The sequence below is a fragment of the Euprymna scolopes genome, chromosome 21 (genome assembly GCF_053919585.1).
Source record: "Euprymna scolopes isolate OS-2025 chromosome 21, ASM5391958v1, whole genome shotgun sequence".
Lineage (NCBI taxonomy): Eukaryota > Metazoa > Mollusca > Cephalopoda > Sepiida > Sepiolidae > Euprymna > Euprymna scolopes.
Window position 1 is genome coordinate 14,712,962 of NC_136502.1, and position 19,013 is coordinate 14,731,974.

At 33.9% G+C, this 19,013-nt stretch overlaps 1 protein-coding gene across 1 annotated transcript in view; it reads right to left on the reverse strand.

Moving 5' to 3' along the window:
* Positions 1 to 15,418, reverse strand: part of LOC145243055 (uncharacterized) — a 56,235-nt gene extending 40,817 nt beyond the window's left edge. Inside the window, exons 1-2 of the mRNA XM_080106161.1 lie at positions 14,920 to 15,418; positions 1,243 to 7,405 (exon numbers count right to left, since the gene is read on the reverse strand). Coding sequence (XP_079962287.1) covers positions 1,243 to 2,658 — 1,416 coding nt within the window. The 5' untranslated portion in view covers positions 2,659 to 7,405; positions 14,920 to 15,418. The remainder of the gene's footprint in view (positions 1 to 1,242; positions 7,406 to 14,919) is intronic.
* Positions 15,419 to 19,013: the final 3,595 nt, after the last annotated feature.

The window sequence follows — 19,013 nt, forward strand, 5'->3', positions numbered from 1 at the left end:
AAATTTACATGTCTATAAGACAGATCAGTGCTTGTTAAGATAGAGTCGAAAAATTGATTTTCTTTTAATATGTCGTTTTAAACAAAAAAAATATGTATTTAATTGTCATGTCGAAAAATAATAATATATCTAAAAATTTGGAAGGTTTATCAAGTAGAATAACTGCTATTGTGTTTTTAGTAAAAAAAAGTCTATCGCTATCGGCTAAAACAAATCATCAGCCTAACATTGGCAAAAAGGTAAATAAGTATGTCTCCTGTAATTGCAATCTTCAAGGTGTTTATATCTAGGGAAAATGCAATTTCTCCCAATTTTCTGTAAAAATTACTTTCAACTATAAATAATTTTCTACTTGATGAATTTTAATAATTTTTGGATATATTACTATTCTCGACATGATCATTATGTACTGTTGTTTTTGCTTAAAACAACATATTTTTAAAATATTGATCTGTCAAGTCTATCTAAACAAGCACTGATCGATTTTTGAGAAACGAAAATTGAAAATAGTTTTTTGCAAAAACAAATGATACTTCATCACGAATTGTTGCATTTTTTTGGGGTATCACCGTGTATCGATACATGTTTTCTTCATCTCACAATGTTAAAATGAAAGGTGGGTTGTATTTGCATGTTTTTGTTTTATGGCATATCAACCCTTTGGGGTTATTCAATGCTAAAATGCAACACTTAATGTAAAAGATTAATTAAATAAACCTTTCTATTTTAACCACATTTGAGGGCGGATTAAAAAAAAAAACTGACTACTGACTCCAAAGTCAGTCAAAAAAAAAAAAAAAAAAAGCAACTCGCCAATTCTGATGCAACATTTAATCTTTTCTGTTCTTGTTCCTCAGTGAAGGAGAAATTTTTTGCAACTGAAGCAATTTTTTATAATCCTTTCCCCAATTCAGAGCACATCTTTTTGTTGAGTCAGATTTTCCCCACATCGGGAAATAGAGTCATAGACTTGTGCAAAAATAAATTATCAAATTTCAACTAAAGACACCAAACTTCTGGTTTTACTCACAATGGGGATGGAAGTGGATGTTAATGAAGAGTTTTGATGGGTTAAAATTCATACATTGTTAAAGCTCAATTCCTCAGAAATTAAAACATTTACCGACATTAAAAACTAGAGTCAATATATATAAGACCGACTTATGCACAAATATATGATATACATAGAGTGGAGATAAGTTTTAACATTTTTTTTTTGCCAGGTTTCCTCATTTCCCTTTACTGTTTCTGCCCTATATTACATTCTGATATGTTTTGAGAGGGAGCAGGTGGAGGGCTGCCCCACACACTATTGGCAGCCCACGGAGATGAATCTACACCATATCCTTGAACCCAACCCTGGTTAGGATCAGACGTTGGCCCAACTATTTGGTTCTGGTTGCATGAGGAGTTAACAATCGCTACTGTGGCCATCACTGGTTGCGGCTGGGACTGAACCATACCTGGTTGTAATGTGGGCAGCGGAGGCGCTGGTTGAGGCTGCTGCTGTTGCTGTTGCTGCTGCTGTTGCTGTTGCTGCTGTTGTTGCATCAGAATTGGTGGTGGTTGTGGGAGTGATACTTGTGGCTGGGGTGCCTGCGGTTGACCGTGGTGGTTGTGGTGGCAACAATGGCTATGTGAATGACAAGGACAGTGTCCATGGCTGGGACAATGAGAACACACTGGTCGGTGTTCGTTCATGCAACCACCGTGGGAATGGTCATGTGACTGCGGATGAGAATGGTGACTGTGAGAGTGGCTGTGTGAGTGAGTGTGGGCGTATCCATGTTTCTTCAAGTGTGACCTCTGCGAAAAGGACTTCTTGCACACCTCGCAGCTATAGGGCCTCGTCCCACTATGCGTATGCTGGTGCTTGTTCAGATGCGTTCGCTGGCTAAACGCCTTCTGACATATGTCGCACTTGAATGGCTTCTCGCCTGTGTGTATGCGCTTGTGGTTATTTAGATGTGTTCGCTGGCTAAATGCCTTTGTGCACACGTCACATGCAAAGGGACGCTCACCAGAGTGGATTCGTTCATGGTTGTTGAGGTGGTCCTTTTGTGCAAAGGCTTTCTGGCACACCGAACAAACAAACGGTTTTATGCCGGAATGGATACGCTCGTGACTGTTAAGGTGCGTCCGCTGGCTAAAAGCCTTATGACAGATCGGACACATAAACGGTTTTTCGCCCGAATGTGTTCGATCGTGGTTGTTGAGGTGCGACTTCTGTGCAAACGCCTTGTGGCACACCAAACACAAAAAGGGTTTCTCTCCGCTATGAATACGTCGGTGACTGTTGAGGTGCGTCCGTTGACTAAATGCCTTACCGCACACATCACAGCTAAATGGCCTCACCCCAGTATGTATATGTTCGTGGTTCTTCAGCTTGTCACGTTGGCTAAATACCTTTCCGCAGTACGAGCAATTAAAGTGCTTGCCTGCCGACGAGGCCAGCTCGTGTTTATTTAGATATGCCTTCAGTGTAAAGCCCTTCCGACACACCTCACACTTGTATGGTTTTTTGGTGACGTGTGACGGGGACTTATAGGTGACGGCATGCGGCTGATTGCTGGATGGATAGGAGGGCATTCCACATCTGTGGTAGTTGTACTGATTATCCATGTCGGAGTAGATGGGTTGGTCCGTGTACATGGTCATTTTCAGATTGTTTTCTTGTGATCGTTTTTGTTTTTATGTTCGTTTCTGTTTTGGAATCAGCAGTATTTTTTTTTGCTTTGTGTATATTTTCACAATAAATAATAATAATTTACAATTAATTTTAATTTGTACTCATCGTTGTTTTGTCTAACTTTTAATATTAATTACCCAGACAAAAAGAAATTAATACGACAAAAAAAAAAATTAATAAGACAAAAAAAAATTAATACGACAAAAAAAAAAATTAATACGACAAAAAAAAAAGTTTAATATGAGTTTTATATTAATATCCTTGTCACTAAATTCCTACTACAAACCAATATCTACATAATGTGGTGTTAGCAAAAATATTTAACAAAATAAACGTAGAAAGGATTTTTTTCTGCTCGTTCTAGAATGTAAATCTGTTAATCTAGAAGTCCAACTCATAAAAGTGAAATTTTTCAGTCAAAAAATATATTTATTTTTTGTTGATTTAAAAATAGAGTAAAACAAATAAATTTTCTAACAATTTATATTAGCTGAAAGAGATTATTTTTTAAAAAGAGAAAAATTATTGAATACCAAATTTTATCATTTGAATAATTCCCTATGTCACTATCTTAATAAAATTGTAGAAAAGATGAGAGAAAAATAGGTTAAAATTATTTTTATTTTTCATTAAATAAATCGTAGATGATATTAATAAAAATGGTGCTTATGCACATTATGTAAATCATATTTACAAGTTATTACAGTCGTGTTTGTGTATGTGTGCACACAACACAAATCGCTCTAATACTTGCTTTTACCAAACTGAGCCACAGCAACGCGTGGCTGGGTACAGCTAATAATTAATAAAAATTAAATTATAACTGATTGTCTAAATGAATAAATTAGATTGTCTAAATGAATAAATTAGATTGTCTAAATGAATAAATGCAAAAGTTGGGCCAATTTTTTGTGCTAACGATAAAGTCAAAACATCCTATTTCAAGTTTATTCAAATTTACATAATAGACGCACAATCTTTTTTAAAGTACTATTTCTGCGATAACAGTCACAAGTTTAACTAATTTGCATATTGGTTTTGAAAAAGGACATTTTATTAATTATCATTTCATGTTCTTTTTTTTTCTTAATTCAATAATTACTTTGATTTTAATGTAACAAATAATTCTCTTTCATGACACTGTTTTATTTGTGAGGTAAAATATTTATATTTAGTATTTGTGTTCAAATGTTCTTTTCTTTTTAGAAGGACCAACTTTATTGTGATCTATTTCTAAATTGTAAGCAGGAAGGCAAATTGATTTCTTCTTTCTTTTATGATAAAAAGTAAATTTTTGTAAAAATTACCCCAAAATGTTAATGTTTATATCAATTAAAGATTTTGTTTTCGTGTTTACAACAAAGTTATGAATGAAATGTTTATTATTTTTAATGTTTTAAGTATTTTAAGCAGCCAAAACAGTCAAAACCAGCTAGAATAGACATAAAGGTATACACGTATCCTTTATAGTGAAATCACATTGAAAAACTAGTTCTTTGTTGGATTGCTGGAGTTAAGTAACCTTTGATCTGGTTAACACTTATATATATTCAATGGCATTTTTCAGTTGTTAGATGGCGCCACTAGTTGATCGTGTGATTCATATTAACACTGTCTATGAAATCCAGAGGTTGTCAATCATAATATGTTAGAAGATTAATATGTTTTATATTTCTGAATGACCCATGGCATAGTGGATAAAGTACTTGATATAATACTTATAAGTCACATTCTACTAGAGGTTGAAGATTCAATCCTCATAGTGAATAAAACTCAAAAATACAATTAGGACTTGGCTGACGGAATGAGAACGTGTTACTCCTGCGGATCAGATAAAGGGTTTCATTCGAAATTCTGTACAGCTTCCCAAGTTTGAAAAGATACACCTGAAGAAGGTCAGAGGTTATATTGACTGAAACGTTGTCTGAATAACAGTCAAGATAAGAACAGTAATCCAAAGAATCCAGATAATATGGAATATATTTCAATCCTATAAAACCTTAAATAATCAATATAATCTTTGTAAAGCTTGAACCGAAAAACAAAAAGAAAAAATTAAATCAGTTATTTTTTAAAATTCAAAGTAAAATATATTACAATTATGTTTAAATGAGGAAAAAAAAAAAGAGAAGCAATAAAACTAATTTATAGTTTCATATGCGAACTTTGAATCTAACTGCATTGTACACATATTTACTTGACAATTGTGATTGCTACACAAAAACAACATGGTCTCTGAAAGAAATAAACATTATACCGGTTGTGATAGGAGCAACTGGTTTAATAAAAAAGAACCTTCAGAAATACTTAGAAGCAATTCCTGGAAGACCAAGCTGTAACGAGATACAAATAGCAGCCATAAAGGGAACAGCATCTATTCTTAAAAGAGCCCTCGGATATAAATTTGAATCATAACAGAATCAAGTGTTAGCTCCAGGAGGGTTTAGCTCCCTTGATATCTTAAAACTTACTGAAGTTAAATAAAAAATTTAAAAAAAGATGAACCTGAATGACTATGTTCTAAACGGAGCCAGATGTGAAAAAAAAAAAAACTACAAAATATCAAGACTTGAAGAGCGACTTAAAAATTACATGGTCCCTAAAAGGAATACTAAAGTTGTGATAGGAACAACTGGTTTAATGATAATAATGAAAAAAAAAAAAACTAAATAATTACTTAGACATTACCCATGAAGGACCAAGCTGCAGTAAAGTATAAATAGCATCAATTAAATGGACAGCATCTATTCTCAAACAAGCCCTCGGATATAAATTTTACATGTAACAGAATCAAGTGCAAGTTACAGAAGAGGGTCCCTTGATGCCTTCAAACTAACTAAAGTAAAATATTAAAAAACAAAACGAGGACATGCTGTAAAAATCTGTTGATGGACTTGGTCAAGTTTTACACAAAATCTTTTTTATAGCGACAATACATATCTGCTATCTACTGTCTTCATTAATCGTTATACAAATGGATGCTTTAAAATATTCAGTTATACTCGATCAATTTTTAAGAGAAAACTTCTCAAAGGAAGCCATAATGCATCTGCCATCAAACAACGTATGCCGTGGTGATTGCAAGTATTTGTCATGTCTCTAAATGTTATATGGATATTTTAAAATTTTCTTTCAACTTATATTACTTGCGTAGCACGTTATTTGAATTCTGACCAAACACCTCTCACAAACGCCAGCTAAAAATTTTGCTAAAAATAAATCCAACCCCACTTTTTAAAAATATTATTTATTTGCCAATATTTATTAATGAAAAGAAATTGAAATAAAAAATGAGTAAGTTAATTATAGAAGTTCTTTAATAGTGTAGGGCGGGGAGGGCAGCCTCGTTAGGCATAAGATATGTTTAAATACATTTTATTTTATGTAGATTTCGTATTTGTTATCACAGAGCCAATTCGCTATGTACCTATTATATAGTAGTGATTTTAAAAGTTAAACAAATGACTTGGGTACAATCAGCTAGAATCGAAACCAAAACATTTGGCAATCCAGCTGCGTCTCCTGCCGATGTAGCTATCAAGAGACACGTAAGAAAGATTTAATATTAAACGACTTGAAGAAATGAATTGAATTTGAGCATTTGTAGAAAGAAAGAAGTAAAAATATGTCCCCAAGTTGAAATGAACAATTTGCATTTCAACTTGCCAATATAAGTCTGTAAGCGTTATCCATCCATCCAAGCAAAGATTTTACTCGTTATAAACCATCCTTGGTATATGATTTCTATTTCCTGTTAATTTTAGTGTTATGTGACCAGTAGTTTAAGAGTTTATTAATTAAATAATTATAGACAGACAGACACACATAAATCTGCTGTTTTATTTATATAGATTTCTGCAGTAATAGTAGCGGTATTGTTTTCTTATTGTAGTGACTATATAATTATTTGAAAGTAATTTCATGATTTCTGGAGTAAAGTTGTAGTAGTAGTAGTAGTGGTGGTGGTATTGGTAGTAGTAGGAGTAGTAGTGGTGGTGGTGGTAGTATTGGTAGTAGAAGTAGTATTAGTGAACTTATTTTATATTTCAAAGTGATTCTATGATTTCTGTAATAGTAGTCGTAGTCGTACTAGTAGTGTCTTAATTATTTTAAAGTGATTCCACAATTTCTATAGTGTGATAGAAACAGATAAGAATGTTTTTGTTTTTTTTCAAATCAACCATGTATCTCTATAAAGAGGCTTTGTCCACCTGTCCGTTGCTCTATCATGCTTAAGTTTGAAACCAGCGTTTCCATCACTAAATACGCAAACTGAATAAACACATCGTAAGAATGGATGCGTCTCCAGTAAAATTATCATCCGTGTTATTGCACATCCAAGGTTTCAGGCTTTCAAAGTCATTGTTGAAAAATGTTCTGGTCTGGGCAGGAAAGCAAATCATTCTCTTTCTAACAAAGGCAATCAAAGCCGTACAAAAAGCATCGCAGTTCGTGTGAAGATTTGAATGAAGATCTTTTGAAAGTTTCTTGTATCTCCGGTCCGTTTCCAGAAATGTCCCGGTTTTTTATTTTTAACATCACAAGAAAACCTTTGTGCCATTAAAAAATAAATATTTCTGGAAATCCTGGGGCATCTTCTCAGCATGGAGAAAAACTGTCAAAGAGTGTTGTTATTGATAGTGACCCTCATCCGTTGTTGGCATCGTGAACCATCTTTTGTGCATTGGTAGTTGCAGATGACATCGAGATATGGAACTGAAAATAAAAAGTATGTATATATGTATATGTGTACATATGTATATGTGTATATATGTATATGTGTATGTGTATATATGTATATGTGTGTAGTGAGATTTAAAACATTACATGAAATTTTCAAACAAAATGGAATTGCTAATATATAGAATAATGGATAAGTAGCTAAACAAACAAATTAATTGCTTATTATTTTAACTAGTCTGTTCACATGCTTATTGACTAATTCCATATATTAACCACATATCTTTATTCGCACAGTTTGCCATAAATAACTATATAATTTTATTTAAACATAATAAATGTAATATAGAAGCAATAAAAACAATGGACACACATAAAACATGATGTTTATTAAAGCAGCAAATGTATAACTCTCACTTCCCCTATTTTGTCCTTTAGTTCTCACATTTAATGAGCAATGTTTCTGACAAAAAAGTAAGAATTGCTGTTTTCTGGGTCAAAATATTCCATCTCACACTTACTTATCGTTAGAACTTTTTGGGCTTGAAGTAATATTTTTGTCTTAGCTCCTTACATCAACTTGCTTTATGCTTTGTCTGGAGCGATTTCCATAAAAACATTTCAAACTCTCTCAGGGATTGAGTGACATACTTTGGTTGACAACTCTAACACTTGAGCAATGGTAGCTATTATTTGTTCCTTAAGTTTGATGATGTCATGAAGTTTTTCCTTCGGCACTTAAGCAAACAAAGTTTAGGCCGTTGTTGAAAGCTATTTTTCGGGTTGGTGAGTGTATGTTCAGCTAAAAGTCAAAAACTACAAAACAAACACCCACAAAGTTAGTATATACTTGATTAACATTGACAGCAAGATCAATTGACAAAAACTCTGAAAAACCATGCATATTACCTCAGGATGTCTGAAGTCAACCCCAATACAATGGCTACCAGCAGCAAGCTCAATCATACCACCCCACATATGGAAAGAAGAGGTGACTCAAAAATGGATTAAAAATGTTGAGGAGGACATCAGAAACTTACCAATCCAACAAATTTTAAAAGATGCCACAGATATCTCCAGACGCAAGTCCCAAAAGCTCTTCCACAACTAAAAATCAAAAATTTCAACTCAGTTGAGACATGGAAGGAGGAATAAAGAAACAATACTCATCAATGAAATCATTGAAGACCAAACTTTGCACCTCCCAGGTTTTGCTACAAATAGTAGGAAGCAGTAGGTAGCCGCAAACCGGATCAGACACTGAAGGACTGCAGTAAACAAACATAGGTGGAGACAAATAGACTCCCCAATCTGCCCAAAGTGCAAGGAAGCCTCCATCCCCAGGACATAGACCATCTGATCCTACACTGTCCAGTTACCCGACTGGAAAGAGACTATGCGACACGCCATCTATCTCAAGACAATTTCTCAGACTTGCTAAAAAAAATACTGGTATAGAGGTTTAACCCATACAATACTACTACTACTAGCATTGCCCTTTTTCCTGTTGGTGTGTGTGTTCAGCTAAAAGTAAAAAACTACAAAACAAACACCCACAAAGTATATTCTTGATTTGCATTGCCGCGAATGAATAATATCTAAAATTTAGAAAATATTCATTCTTTTGGAATCAACTGAGTCAACAATATGGCTCCTTCCAAGTTTTGCTTTCTCTTTAAGAAGGGATTAGTTTATTGCTAATCCCCTGGGATGCCTCTACCAGGGAATGCTAATTGGATGCCTATACATTTTTTGCAAGCTCGAGTGGTCTTCCTAAAGGCTGTTCACTCTTCAAATTCCATTTTCCAATCCTTGTGTCACATCTTCCCACCATGGGAAGAAAGATAAACATCATTACGGAGCTTTGTTCAGTAGATTTTGTCTTTGACAACATCCCACAGGAAAAATGTCAGAAGGGATCAAATCTGGTGAACTAGATGACTACACAAGCAGTCCATGACTGCCAATCCATCCACCAAGCAGATTGTAGCTCAACCAATCTCGCACAAGTACAGCATATTAGACTGATGCCGCATCCTACAGACTCTTTACATTATCTTTCTGGCATAATGACGACAAAAACTGATGTAGTAGCAAAGCCAGAGTACTGTAGTTACTTATGACAACAATTATAAATGATGTTTTCATTTATATAATTTTACTGCAAAAGAAAAAGAAATGAAATAAAATATGTTAATACATAAATCAAGAAAATTTAAGTAAAACAAAAATTATTTAAAGTAGGATTTTTAACATTTATTTTCTAGACACAAAACTCTTTTGTATTTCAGTATGTTCAGCAATACCTTAAAGTCCCTATTTACTTGCTACGTGACAAAGGCCTAATTAAACACAAAATCGGTTTTTAATGCCGGGAAAATCTAGCCCACCCCCCCACCCCAGACAGGGATACTTTGTTTTGGGACAAAAGTAAAAATTGCCTCAGTCTAGAAGGATTTCTCATTCACTGACCATGCACAGAACAGATGAATTGTAGTGTCAAAAAAGATACTACACTCTGACCCCAGCCAAAACACTCTTCAAGATTACATGGCCTACATCAGAGCATGAGTTTCAAAACCATGACAAGATAAAGTAAACCTATGCAAATCAATATGATATGATTTTTTTTTTATCAGCTCGATTCTGTTGTTGCCATTGATTTTCCCCCAATTCTTTCTAGAATTGCTTACATACAGGAGAGACCGATTGAAGGTGGCCAACATCCATAAGTGAAAGTAAAGTGGTACTAAGAAACCAACTGGATTTCAATTTGACAAACCCAGGTTGTCTATCTTCGTTGGTATTGTCTTCATCATCGTCATCTTGCTTGGATAATGTGAAAAGTGGGCATACATTTGTCTTTTATATATAGATGGATGAATGTACCCAGTATTGCTCGGGTGGAATCGTCATAGTTGTTCAAAGTAAAAATTATAGTTTTATTGTACTGGCTATCATGAGACAAAAATAATTTTCATAATTATTGAATATGTTTAGTTAAACATGTAATTAATACACAAAAATTAATCATAAAAAAAAAAAAAAAGCTACAATAAATCCTAATATTTTTTTTTTTTTAAATGGGAGTCACCACTTATCAAGGCCTGGAGGCCACTCGAGGATAAGGATTATTGCGTGTACAGTAATCAATGGGATAATATTGTAGTAATCGTTAGTAATGGAGATTTGATAGATTGGATTACTTAACGGGGCGGTTTATCAGGAATTTGTTTATGTTGGACTTGAAGATATTTAAGTTGTAGTCAAGTGGGAAACAGGCAAACGGAAGAGAGTTCCACAGGCGTGCACTTCGCATATTATGCGTCCAAGAGATTGCTCTTTCAGATGGTACCATGGTAACAATATTTAATATCCATCAAAACTCATATTCTGAAAATTGATTTGACAGCCAGTCTGCAACACTGACTTCCGGAAATAAATAAATAAATAAAACAGACAAAAGAAAAGCCTCGCCGAACAGTTGTATACGTTTCTTTTTATTTTCTCCCCTGAAGAAGAGATACTATCTTCGAAAATTGGGGACATCAACACCTACCATCTTATACAAGACATTATGTTTGTAAATAAACGTAAAATTATTGAAAATTTTCTTCTAATATTGTCATTATTCTTTTATGTGTCCATGGTGTTTTCTATGAACCACGTTGATATAGCCTTCAAACACAACTCCTTTCACACTATGCATCAAGCAAACTACAACATGCTTCTCAAAAAAACTTTAGTCAAAATCAAACATTGATTTGTCGGATGCAATATTATTTAGGTCTAAACAAAAAGATCAGACTGATATTTCTTTTCATTTTACAAGAAAGATAATAATAACAATAATAATAATAATAATAATAATAATAATAATAATAATAATAATAATAGGCAGTTGTGTGTGTGTGTTCAGCTAAAAGTCAAAAACCACAAAACAAAAATCCACAAAGTTAGTATACTTTTGATTAGAATAATATCTAAAATTTATAAAATACTAGATGGGTGCCTGGCGTTGCCTGGTTGTAAGATATGGTATTTAAATTCATGCAGATTTTGTATTTATTATTATAGATTCAATACTTCATTGATTATTATATTGTACCCAATATATTGTAGTGATTTCAAAAGTTTTAAAAAAATATGACTTAGATGTCATCAGCTAGAATTGAAACCAAAACCTTAGTTATCAAATTTGAAAAGTTTGATAGAAATAACGTCATGACATTAAAATTTGAGACGTTAACAAATTCAAACTTTTCGTATAATAATAGATTATTCATTCTTTTGAGATCAACTGAACCAGATTTCGTCATGGCGAGGGGGGGGGGCGGTTTTTCAGTCATTTTCAATGCTATCTTCTATTATATAAAGGAAAGTCGTGTGTGTGTTTGTATGTCTACTAAAAACTTTCGTCAGTCGCATCCAACCAGATCAAAACTGGCACCATCTGAAAGAGCGATCCCTCAGATGCATAATATGTGAAAATTAGAAAAAAAAATGAATTCTGTGGTGGTCAACTGGACCATTTCGTGCAAGGGGGGGGGTCACTTTTTGCGTCGCATTTTTAACAAGTCACACATGCGTAGCAAACTGAAACTGCTTAAAAACGTTATTTTGCAATGTCATGACGTCATAAGTCGTCATGGCCATAACAGCTAGTGCGTTAGCCAGTTACTTTTTTCCTTTTTCTTCTTTCGCATTTCAGGTTTGAACCCAGCTGCTGCGGCTCATTTTACTTTCTTTCGGTCACATGGGCACTCACTGCTATTTTGATTGAAAGAAAAGTTGTTTTGATTCATATATTCATCAGAGTGGATATATATATATATATATATATATATATATATATATATATAGTAAGTTATGAAAATATATATAGCAATTAAGCTACACAGAATATTCCGCATTTCATTCTCATGAGAATTCGTCAGGCTTATGCTTCTCATGAGAATGAAACGCGGAATATTCTATGTAGCTTAATTGCCATATATATTTTGATAACTTACTACCTATGTATTAAGCACTGTTAAAAGTAATTTTTACCTAGTAATTCAAGATTATAAAGAAAAAGTCCAGTTGGATGCTTCATCTGTACTCCTAAGCCAAAGATAATCAGCATTTTTCGACCGCGCCATTGTGCATTTGTGTGAGCCAAAGTTGGCGCTGGTTCTGAATGGATAAAAGGTAGCGGTTATTAGGGATTTCACTTTCGAATGTGACCGCTACATGGGCACCCAGACGAATTCATTACTTACGGAGTTAGTTACGAGAATCTGGAATCAGTCCCGGAAATGACTGAAGCAGTTTATGATTTGAAAGCGGCGGAAAAAAAAAAATGTAAAAAGGCAGACGACATTAAGTATACAAAAGCTTAGATTACAATTAAAAAATCCCGTCCGTTAAAAAAAATTAAAAAAAGAAAAAAATGAAAAGAGAAAATTGTGCTTCTACAAAATTTGAACCGTCGGTCGCACGGATGTAATTTTTTTTTTATTTTCGTCTTTTTTAAAAAAAATTTTTCAGTGGATTATTATTGAATGGTCACTAATCTACCAAATTATAAAAAAAAAAAATAATAATAATAATTAACATTTTTAAGGGGTGCTTTTGCTTTTCGTTTCTAATGCAACGTTCTCGTAAATCAATCCTCCCACTTTGGAAACATTGACTTTTTTCGGTTAACCTTTTTAAGTCCGTTTAGCCTTCAAAACATGCCAAAAAAATACGAAAATAAAAAGTTCCACAGGGGGTTACCGCTTCCTGCTTCCATACGTTTTGAACTGAACTCAACCGACTTTTGACTTCAACTTAAAACTTGGGTTTTATTTATTTATTTATTTATTTATTTAGTTTTATTTATTTTTATTTATTTTATTTCTATTAAACAGTTCTGTTCACATTTTGCAATAAATACGGAGAAAAGAAAAGAAAGTGGCTTTCTAGTCGTAAATTGCTTCGGCCATTTCCGAGATTGAATCGGGTTTCTCTGTCAAACAGTCAAACATGGAACTAACTATTATATATTTACTTTTGCACGATTTAGAACGCTGCACTGCAGCCACTGCACTGCAGTGCACTCTGCAGTTTGCACTTCCATTTCTTGTTCTCTTTCAGTGGAGGATCTCGACTGAGACAATTTTTTATTTTTGTACCTTTTCTCCACGTTAAAAAACGACCCTGGTGTCTAACTGTCCCGTGGGGAGGCATAGTAAATAGGTACACTTACTAAGGAAAGGTATGAACCCTTGTAATTCGCGATCTCTCCGTTTGGCATTTATAATCATTTCGTTATGGTTTCTTTTCTTTTGATTTCGATATTAAATAACGCAATATTGAAGGGATTAAAGCAAAGATTAATTTGTACCTTTTGCCCCAACGTATCCAATGAAAAAAAATGAACAGTTTTTTTTTTTTTTTTTTTTTTTTGCTTTTATGAGCAAATTATACATCAACACCCTAAAAACACCTGAATTTTTTCAAATATATATATTTTTTTTATACTTTATAGTAGAAGTGAGGTAAAATGACCACTCATTTCGGTACTAGTGCAGAGAGTGATCCGGACGTAAATAATAACGTTATTATGTAAAAAGCCATTCTTAACATGGGGAGGGGAGACTGTTTTGTACCTATTCTATACTTCAACCTTACAATTAATTAAAAAACATATAAAACTTTAATTAAACTTGGAAATACGATTTAAAAAATAGCGCGGATCACTCTCTGCACTAATACCCTCATTTCCTAACCAGAAAATGTTCGACTTACACATTTATTGACGATATTGTCTACGACAGAACGAGTAACCATTTTTTAATTTTTTTTTTTTTGTTGTTTTTATTTATTTCGAACAGAACACGGTTGCCATTTTGAAAATACAAATAAAAATGGTCGCCCTGGTCAAGAAGTTGGTAATAATTTTACGTTTATATATGTTATTTAAAAGAATATAAAATAAAATCCATATTTCAATGGTGTTGATTTGAAATCGTACGAAAGAAACTCTTTTGACAAGACCCGGACAATTGGTAAATTATTACCAAAAGAAAAAAAATCTAAACCTCATGTTTAAAAAATAAAATAATTTATTTTTTAAAAAGAGACGATAATAAAAAAAGAAAAATGCGTCCATAGTGAAGAACACTGTACTTTCAGCAACTGACATTACGTAAGATTTTTATGTTCTCCGCCGTAGACTATGACCCCATCCAACCCCCAAGAGGGTGTACTTTTTTCTTCTTTCTTTTTTAGTTGTAAAAAGAAAAGAAAAAAGGGGGGATGTTTTCTGAAGCTAAGGGATAAATAATTGCTTATAGAAGGAGAATAGCAATAATATCAAAAATTAAGAAAAGAAAAATAGAGATGAAGAAAGAAGTCGCAATTAAGTTTAGTTTTACCAAACTCGTTTGGTCAAGTACTTTTTTTTTTCAATAATAATAACAACAAGAATAGTACTTAATCATATTGCGTCTTGCTACACATCCCAACAAATACATACACACCATATATACACACGACATGGTATTTTTATTTAATTCACTTACCTTGGCTATTTAAAAACTCGGTTTAAAAAAAAAATGTAAACTAAATATGACCATTAAGGACAGAGTATATGGGCGGTCATGAAGAAGCAAGTTGTCCCTCCGACATAAACATCTCGCCGGATAAAAAAAAAACTGTGAGACCTTTAGGTTTTCGTCTCATTTCCAGTTTAAAGAAAGGAGATGATTAAACATGTACGAAATCTAATAAACTGAAAAGAAGTTAGAAGCTTAGTGTTTGAATCTGTCCACAAATTTGTGTTTGTTTTTAATTACGTTTAATTAAAATTACACCATATAGTGGTGGTCACTACGTCCAGGACGGGTGTTTCTTTTGGAGGGTAATATTTACCGGCGTCACCGGTTAGTTTATGGACTTTCTTGGTTTCATGATAAAGCGAAAACAGAATGTAAATATTAAAACGAAATTGTGACAGAAATAAAATGATGCCTGGTTTCGTTGAATACAATAGTGACGGGGGTCACAAAGTACAACTACAACACAAATGAACCATAATACTAGACTTTTGGGTCAATCCGTTAAACCAACTGAAGATGCCTTAACATTTTTTTTTTTTTTGATAAATCGACGACTTTTATAGGTTTTCGGGTATCTTGAAAAGGAATATCGCAGGGAAAATTAGCGCAAGTAAATACTTTTCGAGATATAAATACCTGTATTTTGAAATGTAAATCACTAACGGCCATGTTTGAACGGGCGGCATTTGTAAGCAGCAAACCCTCAGTTTTTTTTTTTCAGCGCAATTCTGAAAACCGTTCTTAACATGAGGTTAGGGTGTTTATTCCGAAAGCCGTTCTTAACATGGGGAGGTTGGGGAGGGGGTTATTCCGAAAGCTGTTCTTAAAATAGGGAGGTTGGGGGTGTTTATTCCGAAAGCCGTTCTTAACATGAGGTTGGAGGGGGGTATTCCGAAAGGCATTTTCTTATTTTCAACCTCCCCATGTTAAGAATGGCTTCCGGAATAAACAGGTTGGACAACCAGTGCACATTGACGAAATTTTATTGAAAGTAATTTTTTTTATGGAATTAGCTAGAAATGACGTTGAATAAACGTTTGCATTTCGTAGACACAGTTCGTCTGCGCATGCTCACTGAACCATTTCATTGAAACAAAGATGGCAGCCTATTCAAACCACTAGAAATTACATTGCATTTATATCTCGAAAACTATTTTTTTTTTTTTGGTGGAATTAGCTAGAAATGACGTTGAATAAACGTTTGCATTTCGTAGACTTAACTTCACTGTTCATCTGCGCATGCTCACTGAACCATTTCATTGAAACAAAGATGGCAGCCAATTCAAACCACTAGAAATTACATTGCATTTATATCTCGAAAACTATTTTTTTTTTTGGTGGAATTAGCTAGAAATGACGTTGAATAAACGTTTGCATTTCGTAGACTTAACTTCACTGTTCTTCTGCGCATGCTCACTGAACCATTTCATTGAAACAACAAAGATGGCAGCCAATTCAAACTACTAGAAAATACATTGTATAATGCAGGTATTTATATCTTGAAAACTGTTTGCGCTAATTTTCCCTGCGATATTTGTTTTCAGCATACCCCAAAACCTATTAAAGTCGTCATTTTTTTTTTTTTTAGAAAATGTTCAGGCGTCTTCAGTTGGCATAACGGAGCACATTGACCGACTTTTGTTTGTGGACTTTAATTCTAGTAAGAAAAAATATTCTCTCCTTTCAATTTAAAGACATAATTTTTAAATCTTGCAAAGTTTTAGGATGTAAACATCATGCCGGACAATTTTTCTCTCCTCTATGCAAAAATGATTTTAACGCCGTTAAACTGTCAGTTAGGAAGTGATTTCGGTACTTGTGTAGATTGGCGTTCTTTTAAATCTAACGCATTTCAGGTAAAAAGATTATTACATAGTTACGTGTCATTTCGAAATTAGTATGAGACCCAAATATTGCAAAAAATAATCCAGTAGAAAAAAATATAATTTATCGAATTAAGTTTTATAGTATGTTTTAATGTGGAAGAGTTGTGCAACCAATTCTGTATGACAAACTGACTTACTGCCCTTGATTTAAATTAAGAGTCCACCATTTTTAAACACAAAATCTCATAACATAATTGTGTTTGATTTTTTGTTAAAAATCCATCAAATACATCTTATACTGGTCCATTTTTCATAATTTTTGGAATTTGTACTTATTTCAACATAACAGGTAAGTATATAATAATGTTTTCACCTGAAACGCGCTCGTTTAAAAGATCACTAAACTATACAAGCACTGTAATTTCTGTCTCAAATGAAACTTTAATGGATAAATGATAGTCGAGTATTATGGTTCACTTGTTCGTCTAACCAAAAGATAAACAGTGTAGAAGAAAAGCAGTGTGCAAGTCACAAATAAAATAAAGACTTATTTTCTCTTATGAAGAAATGTCTCTGCTAGGTGATTTGGTCACGCACTAATCAATTAGTTTGCAGGGTGCATAAATTCCTTGTAGAACTTTTTCAGCCCTTTTAGGAATCACGGTTGGTCAGCAGAGAGAAGTCTAGAATCATTGAAGAAAGACATCCCTTCTCTCTCTTACCTGTCCTAGTCCACTGGACGCTCCAGCGTTGATGACTTTTACCTGAAGATAATTGCTGCAAAATCAACCTTCGACAGCCCAAAGACTTTTTAACCCTTCATTTTTCCAAACTTGGACACTGTCAACACTTTTTCTTCAAATAAATAAATCCTTTCGTTGTTGTGTTTTGTTTTTCCATGCAACATTTTCATTTATTATTACTATGCATCTCACATTCTAAAAGCAGTATCGGCTTTACCCCGCCAAGGCCAACAGAACGAGAACATGCTACCCCCTATGGATTAAATAAACAGTTCCATTCAAAATTTTCTGCAAATTCCCGGATTTAACAAGATACACCTGAAGAAGGTTGGAAGTTGCATCGACCGAAACATTGTGCAAATATCACTCAAGATATGAGCAGTAATCTGAATAATACAAATATTCCAGACTCCAAAGAGCTTCACCACTTGCTTGAAAACAAAATTCTGTCACTTATCACGAGATTGCAGCACAAATAAATGACCTATAATATATAAATATAATATAATAAATAATTATATCGAAATTAGGCAAGCTGAAAAGTAAATGACAAAATTTATGATTATTTATGTCTTGATGAACAACCAAAAGAAAAGAGTTAAAAAATGTTCAAAGGTCAATGTGATGAGCATGCATGGAAGCGCACAAGAATTGTGTGCCAGTATATGAGTCGTGCCTAGCTCCGGCAAAAAAGTGAACTTAGGACCTTCAGATTGCAAATCAAGTCTGCTAATGAGCTGCATCCATCTTACCCCTAAGCGACAATTGAGTTCGCCAAACAACTATAAAAAAAACGGGCCGATGAGTCATTCAAGGGGAGTGGCAGTTGAAAAATATTGCTCTGATAACGTGTCTTGCATTACTGCATTTCATATCGTGGTGTGTCAATTCAACGATATTGGTTGGTGGCATAGCCTGTTGATTCAGCAATATTGTTTGGGATTGTGTGGACGAATTTGTTCAGGACCGTGCTGTGTCACGTGTGATATAAATATATATTATTTTTTGGCACTCTTTTCCCTCATGAAGTAACAAGCTATTTTGGCCATCATGGCCTTCGATCCAAAGCTCATACCTGTATTTGATGGCAGTTGTGCAGGAGAACATGCAGAAAGTGTGGTTGATTATGTTTGCTTACAAAACTTGAGGGAATGGTGACAATAGGAACCAAATGTTGCAGTGCTGGATCTACGCCAAGCTTATTAGCAAGTACATGTTGACAAATCTCTGTGATCGTTTCAAACAGTAGAGATCAAGGGACAGCGATATTGCTTCACCCGCCTCGGATTTGGGTTGCACGATGCCCCTTTAATAATGCAGGCCATTAATAATACCGTTCTCAGCCAGAATAAGACTCTAAACATGGCTACGTCTTTGTATATTGACAACATTTTTGTGAATGAAAGTGTGTGTTCTGCAATCCATGTCAAGGAACATTTGGAGAAGTTTGGTCTGGAAAAGCAAGACCCCAGTATAGCTGAGACTTGGC